Source organism: Perognathus longimembris, chromosome 3, assembly GCF_023159225.1.
Source record: "Perognathus longimembris pacificus isolate PPM17 chromosome 3, ASM2315922v1, whole genome shotgun sequence".
NCBI lineage: Eukaryota > Metazoa > Chordata > Mammalia > Rodentia > Heteromyidae > Perognathus > Perognathus longimembris.
In genome coordinates this window covers 8,435,556-8,456,211 of record NC_063163.1, presented here as the reverse complement: position 1 = coordinate 8,456,211, position 20,656 = coordinate 8,435,556, and the positions used below count along the sequence as shown (strand labels likewise).

The 20,656-nt window shown below is 39.0% G+C and overlaps 1 protein-coding gene across 13 annotated transcripts in view; it reads right to left on the bottom strand.

The window, feature by feature from the left end:
• The window catches only part of Dock9 (dedicator of cytokinesis 9), a 260,684-nt gene that overhangs the window by 33,265 nt on the left and 206,763 nt on the right, over nucleotides 1-20,656 (bottom strand). For 11 of the 13 annotated variants that reach the window (XR_007210305.1, XM_048341148.1, XM_048341152.1 and 8 more), the window contains exons 40-46: nucleotides 18,333-18,470; nucleotides 18,025-18,207; nucleotides 16,466-16,579; nucleotides 16,151-16,366; nucleotides 13,497-13,554; nucleotides 10,787-10,893; nucleotides 386-508 (exon numbers count right to left, since the gene is read on the bottom strand). Coding sequence is in view for 12 of the 13 variants with exons in the window: in XM_048341148.1 (XP_048197105.1) it covers nucleotides 386-508; nucleotides 10,787-10,893; nucleotides 13,497-13,554; nucleotides 16,151-16,366; nucleotides 16,466-16,579; nucleotides 18,025-18,207; nucleotides 18,333-18,470 (939 nt within the window). In the remaining variant the exon portion in view is untranslated. Of the gene's footprint in view, nucleotides 1-385; nucleotides 509-10,786; nucleotides 10,894-12,537; nucleotides 12,616-13,496; nucleotides 13,555-16,150; nucleotides 16,367-16,465; nucleotides 16,580-18,024; nucleotides 18,208-18,332; nucleotides 18,471-20,656 lie in introns of all 13 variants that reach the window. The other 2 variants (XM_048341158.1, XM_048341157.1) reach the window with 1 other exon arrangement.

Below are 20,656 nucleotides of genomic sequence, written 5' to 3'. Positions count from 1 at the left end.
AAGTTAACACAAGATTTTGGAGAAGGTCCTGATACCACCCGGAGGCTCTGTTTTTCCTACTTCAGTAGATGTGCTAAGAGCAATGGGGGACCTCTGATAAAAAGGATACTTGGTGATTGTAATACTCTTCTTTTGACAACCTTTCAAAGTCAACTGCTGGGGTGGAAACCTTGTAGTTTGAGACATGGGGGTGTCTGTGTAGATGTGGGGCTCCACATATGGGTAATACTTGATAAGTCTTAGGGGTGGTGCCTAGTGACCTCTTTTGGTGGAACACGAAGAGACCATGTTTATCAATGAACCAAGGCCTGCTCTCCTTGCAGTAGATCTAAGACATGTCATACCACTCTCCTTGCATATTAACAAAAGCCCTAAAGCCAGATACCTCAAAATCCCTCCGCTTCTCATAAATAGGGATGATAAGTTTATAGATGTCAGCGATGAGCTCATAGCGTTCTGCCTTCCAAAGTCCATCCGCACACTGCTCCAGCAGCTCCATCAATACGTCCTGGTCAAAGAGGAAGACCATAAAGAAGAGCATTATGAACAGTACAATGCTGAATTCTTTATGCAATGCTGGGGGTGAAATTTCAAAACACAATATTTTAAAGCGAACTCCATGCTTGTAACAACTCATCGCTATGGTCTTTTTCTAGGGAGGAAGCAGTTCTCCCAATCACATGTATGAGCAAATGTGAAAAAAAAATCATGCATGCTGCATGGGTCTCACAACTTTGCTGGCGATAAAACTCAGACCCTTGTGCATATAAAACATAGGTTCAACCACTGAGCTACATCTCCAGCCTCTAGTTCTTTGATTTTTTAGACAGGGTCTCTCTGTGATGCTCAGGCTGGTCTTAAACTCATGGGTTCAAGTGATCTCCTGCCTCAGCCTCCTAAATTGGATTATTATTTCCTTTTTTAAACCTCTTTATATATTCTCTTTATATGTTCTGGTTATTTTGAATAGCTAACAAAGATATTCTCCAATTTTGAAGGCTTCTCTTCATTCTAGTAATTGTTTTCTTTGACGTACAGAAACTTTTTAATTTGATACAATCTCATTTGTCAATTCTTCATCTTCTTGAAATACTGGAGGTATCCTGAAGTCATGGAGTTATAACTCAGAATATGGAGTGATTTTTAATCACTCCATAAAAGAAAGTTGTTCTTCAATGAATTAAAAAGTTATAAATATCTATCATATCACAGAATATTTTCATTCATCAACAATCATTTGCTCAAACCTTTTTGCCAAGCATCTACCATGTGCAAAGCACCATGCTTGACATTGAGCTTAAAAAAAGTAAGAACATAAAATTAACTCTATGATTCATAAAAATGGCATGATATATTTTTCCCAAGTGTGGAGGCCATATTTTGGATGGTGTTATAGGTTGAATAGGAAATATATCCCGCAGGTTCCTGTGTTGAAGGCTGGGTCTTCAGTTGGTGGCATTATTTTTGGAGGTGGTAGAAAATTTAGGAAGTAGTCGGAGAAGAGAGTTCACTGAAAGTAAATACTTGAACAGTATGGTGTTCCTTGCCCCTTTCTTAAATTTTTTTTTTCTTTATTGTCAAAGTGAGGCACAGAGGGGTTACAGATTCATATATAAGGCAGTGAGTACATTTCTTGTTCAACTTGTTACCTCCTCCCTCATTTTCCCCCCACATCCCCCCTCCTCCCTTCCTCTCTCCCGCCATGAGTTGTACAGTTGGTTTACATCAAATGGTTTTGTAAGTATTGCTTTTGGAATGGTTTGTCTTTTTATCCTTTGTCTCTCGATTTTGGTATTCCCTTTCTCTTCCTTAGTTCTAATACATGTATATACAGTATCCAGGGTACTCAGATGAGATACAGTAATAGCGGGGGTGAAACTACAGGAAGGGAATACAAGAGAAACAAACCAAACCAACCCCCCCCCCAAAAAAAAAACAACCCCAAAAGGTACGGTTTCATATGGCATGTTGAAAATAATTACAACAATGATATAATACTTGTTTCCATAATATAGAGTTCATTTCACTTAGCATCATCTTATGTGTTCATATGGGTGCAGCTATTGGGCTATTTTGATCTTCTGCTATGACTAGCCTAATCCTGTACTACCTTTTCCCTATGAGGGACAACATAGGGTTTATGTTTCTTTGGGTCTGGGTCACTTCATTTATTAGTATGATTTTTTCCAAGTCCTTCCATTTCCTTACAAATGGGGCAATATCATTCCTTCTGATAGAGGCATAGAATTCCATTGTGTATATGTACCACATTTTCCTGATCCATGCCCCTTTCTTTCCCTGCTTCCTGGCCACCAAGAACATCTGTGCTCTACCATGGCCCAGAAACTTCTGAAATACAATCAAATAATAAATCTTTTCCCTACCCCCCTCCTCCTTCTTGCTTGAACTCAGGGCCTGGGTACTGCCCTTGAGCTAATTTTTTACTCTAAGGCTAGTACTCTACCACTGGAGTCCCAGTTCCACAAATTCTTTACTCTAAGGCCAGTACTCTACCACTTGAGTACTTGAGTGCCAGTTCTACTTTTGGCTTTTCTTTTTTTTGGCAGATATGAGTCTCACAGACTTTCCTGCCAGGGCTGGCTTCAACCTCAATTGTCAGATTCCAGCCTCCAGATTAGCTAGGATTGCAGGTGTGAGCTACCAGTGCCCATCTAATCTTTCCTTCTTTTTTTTCCCCCTAGTTGTACCCATCTGGGTGCTGTCCCTGAGTTCTTTTGCTCAAGGCTAGTGCTCCACCACTTTGAGCCACAGTGCCACTTCCAGTTTTCAAATGGTTAACTGGAGATCAGAGTCTCATGGACTTTCCTGTCTTGCTTTGAACCACAATCCTCAGATCTCAGCCTTCTGAGTAGCTAGGATAACAGATGTGAGCCACCAGTGCCTAATCTTTCCTTCTTTTAAACTTTTCCTCTCAAGTATTTGTCACAGTTATGAAAAGCTACTTAATACAGATGGTCTGTTAGGCTATATGACATAAAAGAAACTTTCTTTGAAGTAGAGACCCTCAAAAGCACACACAGTCATCCTCAGAGGTGCCAGAATTTATGTACAAAAGACAAGTAGCCACCACTTGAAGGAGAAGTGGCATGCATGATGAGATACCAAAGACAGAGGAAATCAGTGATTTCAAATACACAAGTCATAAGGGCAGGAAATGGTTTATTTAACAGTTGCCAGTGGATGCCTGGGTTGGTACTTAGGAGGCAAACTACTCTTCTCTCACAGAGATCAGAGTCTAGAATAGGAGATGGGTCCATAAAGGGCAAGCGCACTGATAAGAAACTGCAAGGAGCCAGGAATGCAGAGAGGAGTGTACCATCCGAAGATGAAAGAAATGGGAGGCATGGAAAGTTGGAGAGAGTAATGACGGGATTTTAAAGGGTGACCCAAGAAAGGCAAGAGAGGAAGGTGACAATGGGAGCAGAGAGGATATGGCTCCACCAAAGGCTTGGGAATGAAGACAGCATTGTATCTAAGCACTTTGATGGGGTAGAGAAAAATATGAATCAGAGAGGAGAAAGACAGGAGGCTGGGGCAGTGGGAAAAAATAACAAACCAAACTGGCATAGTGGAAGTTTTTCATGTAAAATAAAAATTAAATGGAGATAATTTTGAGACATAAAGGCACATTTAGACATATACCAATTATCGCAACAGACAAGGAAGATGTTATTTACTTTAACATGTATTTATTTGTGGTTTGTTTTGTTTTTTTGCCAGTCCTGGGCCTTGGACTCAGGGCCTGAACACTGTCCCTGGCTTCTTTTTGCTCAAGGCTAGCACTCTACCACTTGAGCCACAGCGCCACTTCTGGCCATTTTCTGTATATGTGGTGCTGGAGAATCGAACCCAGGGCTTCAAGTATACGAGGCAAGCGCTCTTGCCACTAGGCCATATCCCCAGCCCGAGGCAAGCACTCTTGCCACTAGGCCATATTCCCAGCCCTATAACATATATTTATGTTTGATATGATATAGATAATTAAATTCATTATTGAAAAATCTGTTACGTTTGCTACAGAGATATGGACATCAAACAAGAGAGATTCCCAGAATTGTTAGGAAAAATGTGATAAAAGCAAATAGCAGTAAACATTATGAAAGAATAGCATCAAAACTATTCTTTTTTGTGTGTACGTGTGTGCTAGTCCTGGGGCCTGAACTCAGGGCCTGGGCACTGTCCCTGAGCTTTTTTGCTCAAGGCTAGTGTTTTACCACTTGAGCCACAGCTCCATTTCTCTGTGTGTGTGTGTGTGTGCGTGTGTGTGTGTTTAATTGGAGATAAGAGTATCCTGGATGTTTTTGCCTAGGCTGGCAGCAACAGTTAGGATTACAGGCATGAGCCATGGGTGCCTAACAAAACAATTCTTAATAGTTATTGAAAACTACAGAATAGCATACCACCAACTTTTTTTTCCCAAATGTTTATTATCAAACTGATGTACAGATAGGTTACGGTTTCATACGTTAGGCATTGGATACATTTCTTGTACTGTTTGTTACCTTGTCCCTCATACCCCCCTCCCTCCTCCTACCACCAACTTTTATACTTTACTAAACATTAATTTATCTTTTCTAGGCATCTGAGATCTTTATTGATTCAAACACCACTTACTATTGTAAGTAAATGTTAGTATATACTATAAAGGGCAATTAGTATAGTATATATTAGTACACATTTCCCCAACAATCAACTAAGAATGGTATACACACAGACAGACATGTATATATACATATATATGTATACACATATATACATGTAGTTGTGTGTTTATGTTTGTCTACATATCCCCTAAATTCTTCTCTCATAAAAATAGAGTATGGATAATAGAATCTCAAAGTGTATTTTGGTAAGGTAACTATTCAAGCTAATACCAACTCTATAACTGGACATTTACAGTTGATATATATCAAGTAACAATTCTTCAAATAGAAATAACAGGCAGCAATCATACACAGAAGATCATATGTCTAGTTATTAGAAGCCATAAAGACTAAAATGTACAATTAAACATTGGAGCACATGGGTGTGGTGTGTGTGTGTACGTGAGTGCACATGTGTATTCTCAGTAGAAATTCTGCGTATTTACTTTAAATTCTCAGAAATCAGTGTATCTGGAACCAATCCAGAAAATGGCCAGAGTGATAACCTTGAAAGGTAGACATACAGATGCCTAATGGTTTTACTACTTTGTTTAAGCACCAAAGTATTGTTTTCTCCCTAACCTGTTGACATAAGAAAGGAACTGGCTGGGGAGGTGGTAGCCAATGAACTCTATGCATTCGTAAAGTACACATTTTATGATATTAGACTAGCCCTAAAGATCTCAATGCACCAAGGTCAGAAGCCATTGAGGAAGCTTTTAGAAATGTAATTAGCCAGTCCCATTTTCAAGGGTGTCACATGGATGCAACTGAGGGCAGTGAGCATCTGTCTATGGAAGTAGCACACAAATGCTGTGTGCGTATACACCTGTGCACAAAAATGACAATATGACAATGTGCTTGTGCAGGGTATTTTAAATGTTTTCATCTAGACATCTTTGCTCCATTTTAGGATTAATCTGATTTAATTAACCTTACCTATAAAGCTGGGTAATACCTTTACCACCTACCTATGGGAGGGAATAATTAAACCTATGATCTCATTTGGGCAGTAGCACCTGATCTTACAGTTGCAGCATAACTCACATTTCTTTAACACTTCTATGACGCTGTTCTAACGCTGTTTCTGAAGATACATCTCACAATTTTCATCAGAATCATCACCTGGGATGCTTGTTAAAATGCTGATTCCTGAGCCCTGTGCCCATCCAACTGAATCAGGATATGAAGGACAAGAAAGAGAATCATCTATTCATAACAAGAATGTAAGTAATTCCTAATGAGAAAGATGTCTGAGGGCTAGATGCAATCCTGGGGCAGGCTCCTCATTCATAAGCCCTATGAGAGTACAAGTCACCACAGGCAGTCTGTGAGATAAATCAGCATGTCAAATCAGAAATGTCTAGGACAAAAGAACTCAGACAACTTTGGTATCACAGGGACTGTGGCTTGGGTGTCTCTTCTCAATTGAAAGAAAGCATCTGAAGTTCTGGCAAGGACTCCATCTTGCTTACCCTTGTACTGTCAGCTCCTGGCTCAGTGCCAAGCAATCTCTGTATATATTTCAACATGAAGCAGGGTAACAAGTTCTGCTATCAAGAAAGGGTAGAATACTTACCTGTTCACTACTACTATTGCTTGGGAAAATCACCTACTAGTGAGGAGACACTATATAATTCATGGTTCTTTCTTTTTTGTTGTTGTTGGTGGTCAGGGGGCTTGAACTCAGGTCCCAAGTGCTGTTCCTAAGCTTTTTTGCTCAAGGTTAGTGCTCTACCACTTTAAGCCACAGTACCACTTCCTGTTTTCTGGTGGTTTGGAGATAAGAGTCTCACATACTTTAGTTCTTGGGCTGGCTTTGAACCAGGATCCTCAAATCTCAGCCTCCTGAGTAACTAGGATTACAGGCATGAGCCAATGGCTCATGGTTCTTCTGAGTACTTTTAGTCAAGGAAAAGTGGATGGTTAGATGGCTTTGTAGGGTTATATCACCAAAGCAGGATGGGTTGTAAACAGTGAACAGACTGTGTTCTTTTGATTTCTAAGATAAGTCTATTGATTTAAACTTTTTATGTTCGTTACTGGCAGTTGTTTCTAAACAGAAACAATTCTGGCTTACAGAATTCTGAGACTTGAAGGGTTAAGTTCTTATAATGGTAACTATACTCAATGGTAACTTCAAGTAAGACTTGTTGGTCTGTAAAACAATAGCTAGTAGGCTATATAGTCAATTCTTCTCATCTTAGGAAGGGGTCCATTCTCTAGAGTTACTATGAAGACTACGAAGTGAACAATGCCCCACTTCCTAGGAAAGTGCATAGGTTCCTTTTGCAATACTCTGGTTACAACATTTTCAGCAACCAATCAATATGTAATTTTGTTTTGTGTGTAGATGTGTAAAGTCACCTAATATAACATGTAATGTTGCATTAAATTCATTAGCATTAAATTCATGCCCAATCCACTAGAACTCATCCATGAATAAAGGTTATAGAATACTGTGATATAACATCACATATAATGTGATATCACATATAATGGCTCTTAGGCAGTACTTTAATACTACACTAGGGCTATTTTAAATGGCAAAATCACCAACAAAAAACCATAACCATAAAAATGGGGAAAAATAGAACTAAACAGACCACAAAAGGAATACCTGTTCATGGTACAAAAGCTGAAACAAGAAGGCAGAGTAACAAGAAAACTCATTTGGGCCTACAAAAAAATGTTAGCAGACAAGTAAATAATGGGGATCAATAATGGCATTTTCCAATTTATCTTCTAGATCCTCTTGGCCTGTGTTCTACAGATCTACATTAAAGGTTCTCTATCTTCTGGTTTATAGCAGAGTTGGGCCAATGGCAGGCCTTATCAAGAGACAGTAGAGCAGGGTAAGGTACCTTTCTTCCGAGCCAGGTAAGTTCTCTAGTAAAGCCTACAAGTCCTGTCAGGTGGCACCTCTATGTATTTTCTACCTCCCTTTGCTCTCTCAGGTACAGGAGAGAGGCCCAGCTGTTGCTAACCCAAGTGATACTGCAACTTTCCTTATTGGTTTTCCTAAATGTTCGCTGAAAATTTAAAAACAGTCTCTCTATAAGGCTTTCTTTATTTTTCTAAATGTACCACCCATGTCCTGCCAGGTCTCTCTGGTTTGTTATTTAAGAGAAGGGATTTCAAAACTACATGGGTCCTGCAGAAACAAGCACTCCAGGGAGGTCAAATTTTAATCTGCACAATTTCAGATTGTGAAATATGAATTCAATGCCTTTTTTTTTTTTTTTTTGTGGCCAGTCTGGGCCTTGGACTCAGGGCCTGAGCACTGTCCCTGGCTCCTTCCCGCTCAAGGCTAGCACTCTGCCACTTGAGCCACAGCGCCGCTTCTGGCCGTTTTCTGTATATGTGGTGCTGGGGAATCGAACCTAGGGCCTCGTGTATCCGAGGCAGGCACTCTTGCCACTAGGCTATATCCCCAGCCCAGCAATGCCTTTTTTTATCTAATCAAAAATGTCTGAGAGGGAGTCAATCTTTGGATCAGTCAGGGAATGTAGTAGAACTGATACCAATAAAAACTCACCTGGGTCTGCTGCTAGGACAATGTATATGTTTAGGTAGTTCCCCTGAAAAATATGTTTAGGGGACCACCTGTGACATTTAATTATATTGATGAATGCAGACTTAAAATGGCAATGATTATTACATTGTGTTTCACATTTATTTCCCATCAGGTATTTCTCAAATTCCTTTCTCTCTGGCAGAAATTTTCATGTTGCTTTTTTTCTTGAGACATCCAGGGAGCAATGTGTAAATGTACATGAAGTTTCTATTTTCTTGACTATTAGAACATGTTCTTCTTTTCCCTCCCCTTGCTTTCAAGCTTGATGTGCAGAGTTTCTTTCTCAACACTCATAATTTTGAGGTTCATATCTTAACCACTACAGATTGTCACGTACTATGGACTTTTGTTAAAGATTTACCAACTTTATGATTCAAGGACAGGGTGGCAAATCCATATTTTGAAATAGCTGACAAAGTGGTCTTCGTCACATGCTTAGTTTTACCCTGAAGGGGTGTCACCCGTAAATTTCCCCAACAATGTCTTAATTTGGCTTCATAGGCTAATTCAATAAGTTCTTGTAACTATTCCAGCCTATTACTTAATGAGATAAGCACATGGGTTTCATTTTATCATCCCTGTAGGATAGGTTACTGGAAAATGTTTACTTTCAAATCTTTAATTGTTCTTGGCATTGTTACTTTCTTTATCTAATTGCGAACAAAATGCTGCACTCCAGAGGTCTGAGTAGGCAGCAGATGCAAGATTGTTTTCCAAAAGGAGACAGTATAGTCACACCTCTTCTCAGAGAAAATATCCAATCAAACTTCACCTTGAGGGGAAGAATTCAAAGTCAACAGTATATGGGCTTTGTCTCCCTCAGTAATTGGCTTCATAGAGTTAAAAAAGTAAAATGTCACACTGTCTACCTAGGCACTTCAAAGTGAGAAGACAGAACTATAATTGCTATGGAATAACCAACTTACTTTCTAATCAGCCTGTAGAATAATTAGAATATTTTATTTAGAGTGGCTAAGCTTTTTTCTTTCTTTTTTTTTTTTTTTTTTTAAATTTTGGCCGTGGGGCTTGAGCTCAGAGCTTGGGCACTTTCCCTGAGATTTTTGTTTGTTTGTTTTTTTGCCAGTCTTGGGGCTTGAACTCAGGGCCTGGGCACTATCCCTGAGCTTCTTTTTGCTCAAGGCTAGCACTCTATCACTTGAGCCACAGCACCACTTCTGGCTATTTTCTATATATGTGGTGCTGGGGAATCGAACCCAGGTCTTCATGTATATAAGGTGAGCACTTTACCACTACGCCATATTCCCAGCCCAGCTAAGCTTATTTTAATATTTAAACTTTTTGATATATTATCCTCCTTTTTCATATTGTTTTGAATTTTGAGGGTCATTTGAGACTAGACAATTTGTAGCTGTGGTTCTTAAATGGTTGGAACTTAAAACTGCCTTATTTTTCTTCAAATTTACTAAGGACACCAATGTAGATGCTTTCTTTCAATATTTGCAACATTAGAAATGAAAACTAAGTTAACCTGTTAATCAATAGAAGCCTTTAACATTGTCAACAGAAATTTTACTTTACTAAAAGAAAAGGGTATTTCTGACAGAGAGAAAAAGAGAAAAGAATAGCATTCTTTTATCTTTTTGCCTCTCCCTTTAATGTCTGACTTTGTAGGAAAAACAGGGGTTCTGCTAGCATCTGCCCAAGTCTGGCTAATGTGTTGCTGAGGTTGATGCACACAAAAGAGAATGCAGCCTCTCACAGATGTGCAGGTCTTCAAGTATTCCTGACAGGGAACCAAGTGATAAATCTAGTCCATAGGACTAGTTCATATCATGGGAGATGTTTGCTCATGGGCACTCCTAACAGCCATGGAAATCTATTTCTATTCTCCATGAAGGTCGGCTAGGTTGGTCATGCTTCCTGGAGACCTTAGAACCTGGGGCTCAGAATCCATGCAGAACCGGGTGCTTGTTCCTGACAGCTTGCTCTGGCCATGAGCCCAGTGTGGCCTCTTGGAGCTTTGATTGTCTGACCTGGAAGTCAGACCTAGAGTTGGAGAAACTAATTAAAGTTCAAGTCAAATTAAATTAGCAATAAAACTCACACATCAGACATATTGTTAGAAAGACTAAGAGATATATGGTAGATTTTTCAGACCTTTTCTTAGAAGTACTGAATCACTGTACTATAAACTGGCCCCTCAAGCCCATTCTGTATATAGAGAAGGCATTGACAGGAAGGGGAATGGTAGAACTGCTGTTTCAGTAGGCTGAAGAATCATCTTACCTAGAGCTCTGAGTGGAGGCAGTGACTGTGGAGATGAAATCCCTGAGTTGACACACTGGCATAGCTGTCAGACACCAAGGTGCCTGATTACAGTTACTTAACACCAATGTTAACTTGTTCCTAGGTGTCTTTGTCATTTTGTGAACATCACAAGGAGTACATATAATAAGACAGCTATGACGTCACAAGGTGATACACTTCTGTGAGACCATCACTGTTATGCAGTCTACTGTTGACTGAAATGTCATTATGTGGTACACACATGTCCTTGAACACCTACGTGAGTTCCAGCACTCACCTCATTGAAGTGAACATCCTGCATCCCGACATCTTCCATCATAGAGGCCTCTTCATCGATATTTGGGGTTATGACCCGGAAGGCTGTGCACCCTTGTCTAAACATGCCTATAAGGTGAGATAACAGAGGAAAAAGAGCTGGTGACCTGACTGTAGCAGAATCTCAGAGTTCTTCCTACCCTAATATTGAGGTCTCCTGTGTCAGCCAGCATCTACATGGGAGGCTGGGGGCCACCGTGTGCTTTCTTTATTCAGTTCCTTATATTTAACCCTCACCTCCTTCCCTTTCCTTCTCAACACATTTTCAATTATCATTCACGTTTGTTAAAACATATTCAATCTTCCAGTAAACTATATACTGAGAAATAGTCTTTGAGTCAAGTTAATGGTTAAAATAATAGGAAGTAAATAAAAAATCTGATTTGGTGAAATGATCCCTCAGATACCAAGAAAAACAAAGCAGCTAAGCCAGTGAAAGAGAAATAAGTGACTCAAAATCAACTCTGTTTTCTTCAAGTAGTTGATCATCTTACCAACTCAGGCTGGAGATAACCCCCAACTCTGATGGGAAAACTCCTCCCTGATGTAGCCTATATGACTGAGACAAAACTCAACAGCTATATTTTTGAGCAGAACAGAGTGTGTGTGTGTGTGTGTGTGTGTGTGTGTGCGCGCGTGCGCGCGCGGTGTGCGCGCGTGCGCTTAGCTGGTTTCTATACCAACTGCCTGAGGGTAAGGAGAAATAAAGATCATGAATACTTTCTTGTCTACATATCAGATCCTCTAAAGGAAAAAGGTGTAAGGTTGGAGATAGGACTGATGTTTTCCATGATAGATTCTTTGTTCAATAACATGTGGAATCTTTCTTCATGTTGAAGTCACTGGAAAGCAGTTTTAATCTAGAGAGACAATGTCTCCTATGTGACATGTATGAAGAAAGAACTAAAATGTTCTACTATTCTATTTTGTGATGGCTGTTCACAAGGAAACAAATAGAGCCAGGCATTGTGGTATATGTCTGCAATCCCAGCACTTTGGAGGTGGGGGCAGGAGGGTTCAAGGGCAAAGCAGCTGGAGCTACACAGTAGACCCTGTCTCATAAAACCAAGGGCTGGATATGTAGCTCAGTGGTACTTGGTCTGGTCTAGTATGTGAAAGACCCTGGGTTCAATCACCTAGCACTACAAGACACAAACAAATATGTAAGCAAACAACAACAAAAAAGAACAAAACCCTTGAAAACAAAACAAAAAAGCTCAGCCAAACAAACAAAAGTAATAAGGAATACAGAGTAGTTAAAAATCAAGTCTTGAAAAAGTGGAACTTAGTCATATCTGCTGCAGGTAAATTCGCTACTCCCAGATGACCTACCATCCACCACAATTCTAGTGCAGCCTTACTTTGATTTGGTTATGCAGAAACCAAAGACTCCCAGTGAAAAGCAATTATCTAGAAACTCGAGGATACATCAACACATCCAACATAAAGCTGCAAAAGCCAAGCACCAATGAGTAGGGTTCAGAGTACATTTAAATATATCTTGCTACTCCAATGGAGCAACCAAAATGGCCTATGTTTTCTTCTCATTGCCCTTAGTAGCAGATTCCAGAAACCTGGAGAGCCCAGGAAAAGGAAAAGGAGGATCATGGAATCTGTTGACACAGAATTGAAATAGAAAATTCCCACAGCACCAAATGGCATGTGAACATAGTAGCTGGAGACCCTTGGGAGTTGGGTGACCTTCAAGCTCACCTCCCCGGCTCCTCCTCTGGCAGGTGCTATGGCTGTAGGGGAACGGGGATGGCTCCCGCCGGAATGCTAGTTCAGCTTCTAAACACGAGGAAACGTATCATCTGATAAAAGGCCTTAGCAAGAAATACTAAAGGAACAGGAGTGCTTCTTAAGTTTTTCACTCTGGCTATTATGTATGACAAACCCAGGCTCCTTTACATTCCATTTAAAATAGCCAGCTGTACTAGAAACAGGCATTTCATGGTATTGGCACCTATAACTTTATAATGCTTCTCACTTTGTAAATACACTCCTCATTAGCCTAGATCTGGGGCTGCTGTTCTCTGGTGTTTCATGTGCAGACTACCAGCTTCTCCTAGACTCTCAGTATTCCAAACCAAATGCCACCCTTTGGTGCTGTACTGATTTAGAAGTGGAAATGAGAAATTGATATTTAGCCTGAAGGACTTGTAAAAGAATCCCAGGCTGCTGCTCTGAGAACAAATGCATTATGCACAAATGAAATATCACTTGCCCCCGATTTCCCCCTAAGTAGTATGGCTCTCTTTTCACACAGTAAAGCCAACTGGGCTGTGTTCCAGAAAATCTGTCTGATAACTTCCCATTACAACTGTCTTCTAACTGATAAATAATTTCAGTGATTATTATCATAAGGGAAAAGAAATCTTTAGTTCTACATTGGCTAGTTGAGGACAGATAGATACAAAGCTCATTAACTGTTTTCTTTTGCAGAATGGCATCATCAGTGAGAAGTTTTATGACAACATACCATCAACTTGTCTCCTTAATACTGGCATTCCTGTTATGCCCACAAAGCCAAGTAAATGTCATGCCAGGGAATTTAATGAATGTTTTACATAAACACACATACTCCAAATCTGCTTACATCACTCTCAGTTGTTTTTGCTGATTTGTACAGCTTCATTTTCATGTCACAAAACATAGGAGTTATTTCTTACCTTTCCGTGTGAGATATTCTGCCACCAACGCTGTCACGTGGACATAGCACATTGCTGCCTATAATAAAAAGATGTCTTAGAAACATCATTTATAATAGCATATGTAATGAAGAGTATATGCTTTTATTAGGTCCCCAGGGCACAAACCAGCAATGAGAATAGCTACTATCTTCAAAACAGGTAGAGCCATTCATATAAACTGAAATGTTGAAATTGAGAGGTGAAACAAATGGTAAGTTTGATATACCTTGTTTCTACTTATAACTGTTACATTTTAATGCAAAAGTCAAAACAGTGCTTTTTTTTTAACTCTACAAAAGGTTTTGGGATAATTTCTCTTGAAGCAAAAAGACAACTATTTGAAGAAAAGGATGCTTTTTCCTGAATTCTAAGAGAATGACTCAAATTCCAAACGTTAATATGTTTTCTCTCAACTTAAAAAAGGCCAGGTTGTTATTTATTTTTCCAAACATACAATTCTAAATAAAAATTCTGGGCTGTGAATAGACCTTTGTATTACAATCTGTACTTAGCATGCCCTTGGTTCAATTCCCCAAACCAAACCCAAGAAACCAACAAAACAAAAAAGTTCAAAAGTAAGTATCTTAAAGATGAAACAATATATAATAAGTTGCCATGTTGTCATAAAAATCGAAGACAACTCTTAGAAATAAAGCACAATAAGGTAAGGTTCATGAGACCAGACCTTATCAGTTGTTTGGCCATCACTATGTGATGTCCTTATCTAGCCAATACACATCTTCCACATTATATGCATGCGTGTTAGCAGCATTATGAGCAGCTTAATAGGCACTGATTGCATCTAAAACCTGGAGGAAATTCTGTTAGGGAATTAGGTTCATTACACTGTCTAATCATAAGAGGTGGCCACACTCATGGTTTAGCTCATCCGACAGTTCACAGCAAGAACAGACATGCAATAGTTTGTTGAGCAAGTACACAAACCAGACACCCAATAGTGTCTTAAACAGTATATTAGATTGGATAGTGTCTCCCTAAAATTCATGACCCTTTGGGGATCTCAAACTGTGGTGTTACTTGCAAATAGAGCTGTTACAAATGTACTTAGTTAAATGAGGTCATGCTAGTATTGGGTGGTCCCTAAACTTAATATGTGCCATAAAAACAGAAGAAACAGAAATACAGACACACGGGGGATGACCTGTTACAATGGTGGCAGAATGGTATGTCTACAAGTCAAAGCACACCAAGGAATGACAGCCACAAGAGAAGCTAGGAGAAAGGCAAGGAATCAGATTCTCAAGAGGCCCTATTGATCCATTGATCTTGGACCTCTAGCCTCCAGAATTGTGAGAATATAAATTGTAGTTGTTTTAAGTCACTCCATTTCTACTACATTGTGAGGGTAAGCCAAGGAAGCTAACACAGAGAGGAACAAGCGAAGCTCAGTGAGTTCCTTTCTTTTTTTTTTTTTTGGCCAGTCCTGGGCCTTGGACTCAGGGCCTGAGCACTGTCCCTGGCTTCTTCCCGCTCAAGGCTAGCACTCTGCCGCTTGAGCCACAGCGCCGCTTCTGGCCGTTTTCTGTATATGTGGTGCTGGGGAATCGAACCTAGGGCCTCGTGTATCCGAGGCAGGCACTCTTGCCACTAGGCTATATCCCCAGCCCCGAGTTCCTTTCTTTTTAAAGATACTCAGCCACACACATCGTTTTTAAGAGTTGAATTCTGAGAATTATGACAAATTACTACTTTATCATGACTACTTCTAAGTTCTTTTTATCATGGTCATTATGTTAGTTTAGGTTAAATATATCATATAACAATGTATCTTTTAGCATAGTAAACTTCCTGAATAGTAAAAATGTGACAAAATTTTCAGTGTTAGAGTATAATCTTATGTGAAATGGTAATAGAAATGTCAAAGTCAAAGCATGTTTGCTTTAGTGTAACTGCTTGTCATACCCAAGTGTCTCAGGCCCAAATCCTGAACAGTACTCTCAAGGAAATGCAGAACTTGCAGATAGTCCATAGCTTTCCTTAATTTCCCATTTTACACAGGATGTCAACAAAGCACACAGGGGTTAAAAAATGGCTGAGTTCGGAAATGTCATATCTTGGAGTCAAAGTCTATCTCCAGGGTCCTAATCCAACTTTTAGCCAAGCTGTACAGATTGAAAAATACAGAGGGAATGCTTCAATATCTTCTACATATATATATAAGTATATATACTTATAAGTATATATACGTATATATACTTATAAGTATATATACTTATTATAAGTATATATACATATATATATACACATACATACATCTTATACATCTACAAAAGGAGATGGTGATGTCCTATCATTTCTTTAATGACAGGAAAAATATTTGTATAAAAAATACCTGAAATTTAGAAATACAAACAGATTTTGATGTAGAAGCAGGAATGTTCTTTAATTAGTAGGTAACTATCCCTTATCATTTTAAAATTAACAACATGTATAGGCAACAATGAAGTCACTCTGAGCCTAGCATTCATATTAAATTATGTATTAAAGCATTACACAGTTTTCTTTAGTTTCTTTTGATTAGTGGCACAATTTTTCTCAATACTGTCTTCTCTGAATGAATAGGGCATAAGTGGTTTTCTCAAAGACCTGGATGAATTGGTAGAGCTACCTACCTCTGAGAGATCCCCATTTTTGACGTGGATCCTGGCCATGCTGTCAAGCCATGTCTTTCTGAGTTCAGGAGTGCTGGCATAGGACTTAGCCAGACTGTACTGCAGGTCTACCAGCATCTCTGGATCATTTTCATGTTCTTTCATCTGGGCCGTGGCCATCAGGACTGTGCGGATCCTCTTGGTCAAGTCTTTCACATCAGAGGAGAAACTAGTGTGCTAACGTGAAGGGTGGGAGAGAAAGGACATGTGGCTTTCACCCTGACTGATCAGGTGGAATCTTGAAGATGAATGTTAAATAGAGGCTGGCTTGCTCACCTTGATGAGTCTGTCACTGTTGGCACAGTTGTTGATGATGGACAAGGACTGCTGGAATCTGGTTCCTCCAATGCCAACAACATCTGCAATCAGCTGACTGACAGAAATGATGACCTTAGGGACACAAAAATGTGGACAATTCACTTTAAGATGATTCTGTGCTAAGGATGCATATAGGCCAGGGCAAAGATGAGATGTTTAGGGTTGTAATTACTCTGATGGGGGAAACAATGTCTATATTTTAGGGCTTTCATAAAATTATTTCAGAACATGATTTTGCTTTCCTGATGAAATCTGTTTGCAAAACAAAATGCTAATTAAGGAACTGTAGAAGAATGTAGAAATAGACAGCTCCTACCTCCTGGATACTAAGCTTCTCTAATAAAAACAGAAACATTATTATTTATCTTCTCAGTTTTTACTCTGAGCTTATATATATTCAATATTCAATAGGTGAACAATCCTTTGCATTGTTCATCAGAGTGTGTATACATTAGCTGTGAAATGGGGACCTCTACCTTTCAGTCTGAATACTATCCCGATCTAATGCTTCTACTCAAAGATGGAGGATATCCTTACTTCTTCCTTTTCTTTCTTTCCATTTTTTACTTCCTTCTTTTCAGTATTACCAAACCAACCCTTTTTCCCTTCCAATCTCATTATTTCTCATTTAGGACACCTCCTTTCTGTCCTAATTTGCCAATAGTCTTCTCTAGTTCTGGTCTAGACTCCCATGATCTGTTCTTAATTCAGAGTCCAGGAAATTCCTCCAGATATGTAACAATGCAACCTCAGGCGTCATCTGTGTTTCAAATTCCACATTAAAGAACTTTTCTAGCTCCCCACATGGGTAATTCCCATCGTACACCCATTCTCTTCAAGTGCTACCCCTCTCCATTCTTTGGGTCCTCTAGGGAGCATTGGCCACAGTGCCCTAAGGGCTTTGTGGATTCGTCTAGGATATCCATCTAAGTATGCTCCACAATGGCTAAGAGGCTGTTTGCTTCCATGCAGTATGTGGACAATAAATACTGTTTCAAAAAGGGAACAAATAAAGAGATGGAGGAGGGACTCCTACTATACAGACAAAACATTTACAAAAGTACAAAAGACTTGTCATTACTGTGGCTGGTTTTCAAATCAGAGAATTTAGATATTAAAAAACATGTAAACCATCTAAATTAAAAAACTCTGAAGAGACACTGTATGTTTTCAGAAAGAGAAGACAAAAAAGAACTACTTTGGACTTTTGTTTCTTACCTAAGATGGTTACATTACATAGATTCTACTATTTCTTGCTTTGATAGAATTTCAGTTAATCCAATATTAATTCTATATTTAAATACCAAGTTACCAATAGAATATATCCTGGGCAAGAGTCTGATATAGTCTAAGGAACATGAAACAAATTAAGCCAGGAAATGTGACTTCTAAATTTGCCACCTCAGGCTAGATCTTATGATGTATTCATGATGAGCTAAATCAGGAAATATACCCAGTTTTCTTGCTAAAACTGGATTGCAACAGGTAAGTCTGAACTGCAAAGTAACCACACACACCTGCAAGTGTGTTCGGACAAAGGATTTCTTCCCAGTATAATCGAAGTTGTTCCTCATCAAGAAGTACAGCAGTTGGGAAGCCTCGGTTCGGATGGAGCTCAGTTTGGAGTTGCAGCACTTGAGAATCTCATAGCACAGAGCAGCACACATGTCTGCTCTTCCTTCATAGAACGTCGAGGGAAACTAGATGGAACACAAGGTAGATACAGTGCAGCAAGGTTAGTACTCATTGAGGTGCCCTCAACTCAGACTAGAAGGAGGAAAAAGTATGACTGCCAGGTAGGATAAGCACTAATGAAGCAGCTTACCTTATAAATTAATGATCTTAAGGCAGTGAAGACATTTTTTAAAGCTGTTTCAGACTGATGTTTTTGAAGAAAGCACAAGTAGACATCAAAAACTTTTTTCATGAGAGGGTTGTGTCCATGGTCAGCCAACAACTGGTTCTTAAAACACATTAACAACATCATTAGTGAGACATGCCTGGCATCTCTAGAAGATCCACTACCATTTTTAGGCTTAACAATGATATATTTCAAGCATAACAAAATCTTCACAATTTAAACAAAATTCTACTGTAAGTCCTCTAGGAATGCACAGAATGATGCCTTTGTTGAACAAAATAAATTACTAGTACATTTATGCTTTGGGGATAAATTTCCCCCCAAATTACATTATAGTTTCTAGAAACATGGTTGCTTAGTACTAATTGGGCTTCTATTGATTTACTTATTTTTACTACATATCAGCAACTAATACAGAGGTGATTTTTATGAGACCCTATTCCAACAGAGAAATGGTATTAAAGTAGTTGGCTCAGTACTGGATGTATATGGAGGGAAGGGACTATAAAGAAAGGAGTATGAAGAAGGTCCACTAAAAGTGAAGTCCCTCCCTAGTCAGGCTTCTCAGGCATTATGCTAAATGTTCAATAATCAGACAGTTTGGTAAAGTGGAACATATACAGAATTTATTGTGAGCATTCTCTCTGTAAAAAGTAACTCTAAAAATGACCATGCACAGCTGCTGCAAACTCCTATAAGCAAGTGTAGAAATTGTGATATAAACTTGGGTAAGTTCAGTAAGAGGCAGCTAGTAGGTTTGCAATGTTTCATGCATTTATCAAGCAAGAGGACTATCACTGTTTCTAACCATTCTTCAAAATTTCCTCACTGAAGCAGAAATTTCACGCTAATTCAGCATTCTAGAAGATTGGTTTGCTAACGTTCCCCTCACAGTTAAATATACAGAGGAGCTGCAGGTCTACACCAGCAAAAAGCCAGCATGGAGTGTTGTGTGCAAATACAGATGACACTTTAAATATATGACAAGGTGGTCTGAACAAAGGTGTGTATTTTAGAAAGATGTGAATGCATGTTAGACAAATAGGTAAAAATGACTATAATAACTGAGCTAGAAGCTTGGCTCAAGTGATAAAGAGCTTGTCTAACAAGTTTAAACACTTGAGTTTAAGGCCTAGTACTGCCCCCCCCCAAAAGATTGTAATAAAAAAATATCAAGAGATATTATTTCAAGCTAATCATACAATATGGCCAAATAAACAGAGATAGATTATGCTATATAATTTTGCTACATAGCAAATGATGGTCAAAGTCTGCATTCAAAGCAGACTTTATTTGGAAAGAAAATCTGACTCAAGGAACACTATTTATCCAAGGAGTCATAGTCTGGAAATCTTACTTTTCACAACATATTTGCTTTCCTAACAATGGCTATGACCTATGATTTCATGTATCAGTGCACATTAGGCTGGATGTTAAAACAGATTTATCACAAACTCCTCATGAAGACCACTGGTAGCCACATGTGTCTCGATCTTTTAGTTCTACTTACTCCTAATGGCTATGTATTAGTAATTATGGCACAATTCAAATTTTAAAAAGGCTTTAAATGGAATTGCTAAAAATACATTTTCAGATCAAATTTCATTTCATATTAAATTTGTGGACACATTAAATATTGAAAGGTTCACATAAGCTTGAGATTGTGTTAACAGACACTGAAGGAGACCCACAGGAAAGTCATACTTTCCTGCATGCAACTACTTCAGTTTATGAAATACACCCTTTTAAATCAATAATTAAAACAGTGGGCACACGCAGAGTGACGGGCATGTTGCCACTGCTGTTCTGGACTAAAGGATTCATGCTTAGCACTGAGCCATGTGTGTAGAGTCAACCATTCACGTTCAGAATCTTCGTGGCCTATGTACATAGATTTTGACAAGAAAAGCTATCCAAAAGAAAAATAGAAGGACATTCCAAAATCTCTTTCATGGTTCTACAAGAGCTGTAGAATTTGGGTCTCATAAATGGGGGCTCTAATTCAGGAGGTCTGGGCTGGGGCCTGAGAATTTACATTTCTAAACTATTGCTAGGGACTATAACTGCAGCCAACCTGGAGACCCCACTTGGAGAGTGACTACAGGAGAGAATGCTACTTCCTAGACTTATCCCATGAGGATTTGGACTTTGTCATCTCTCAACTAGGTTCCTAGCAACATTTTATGGGAGACATGAACAACAGGGCTGCTAAGGAGAATAAAACTATATTAAAATCTAGTGATATGAGTTTGGGGTCACTCGTTTTACTGTTCCCAGTAAAGCAATGT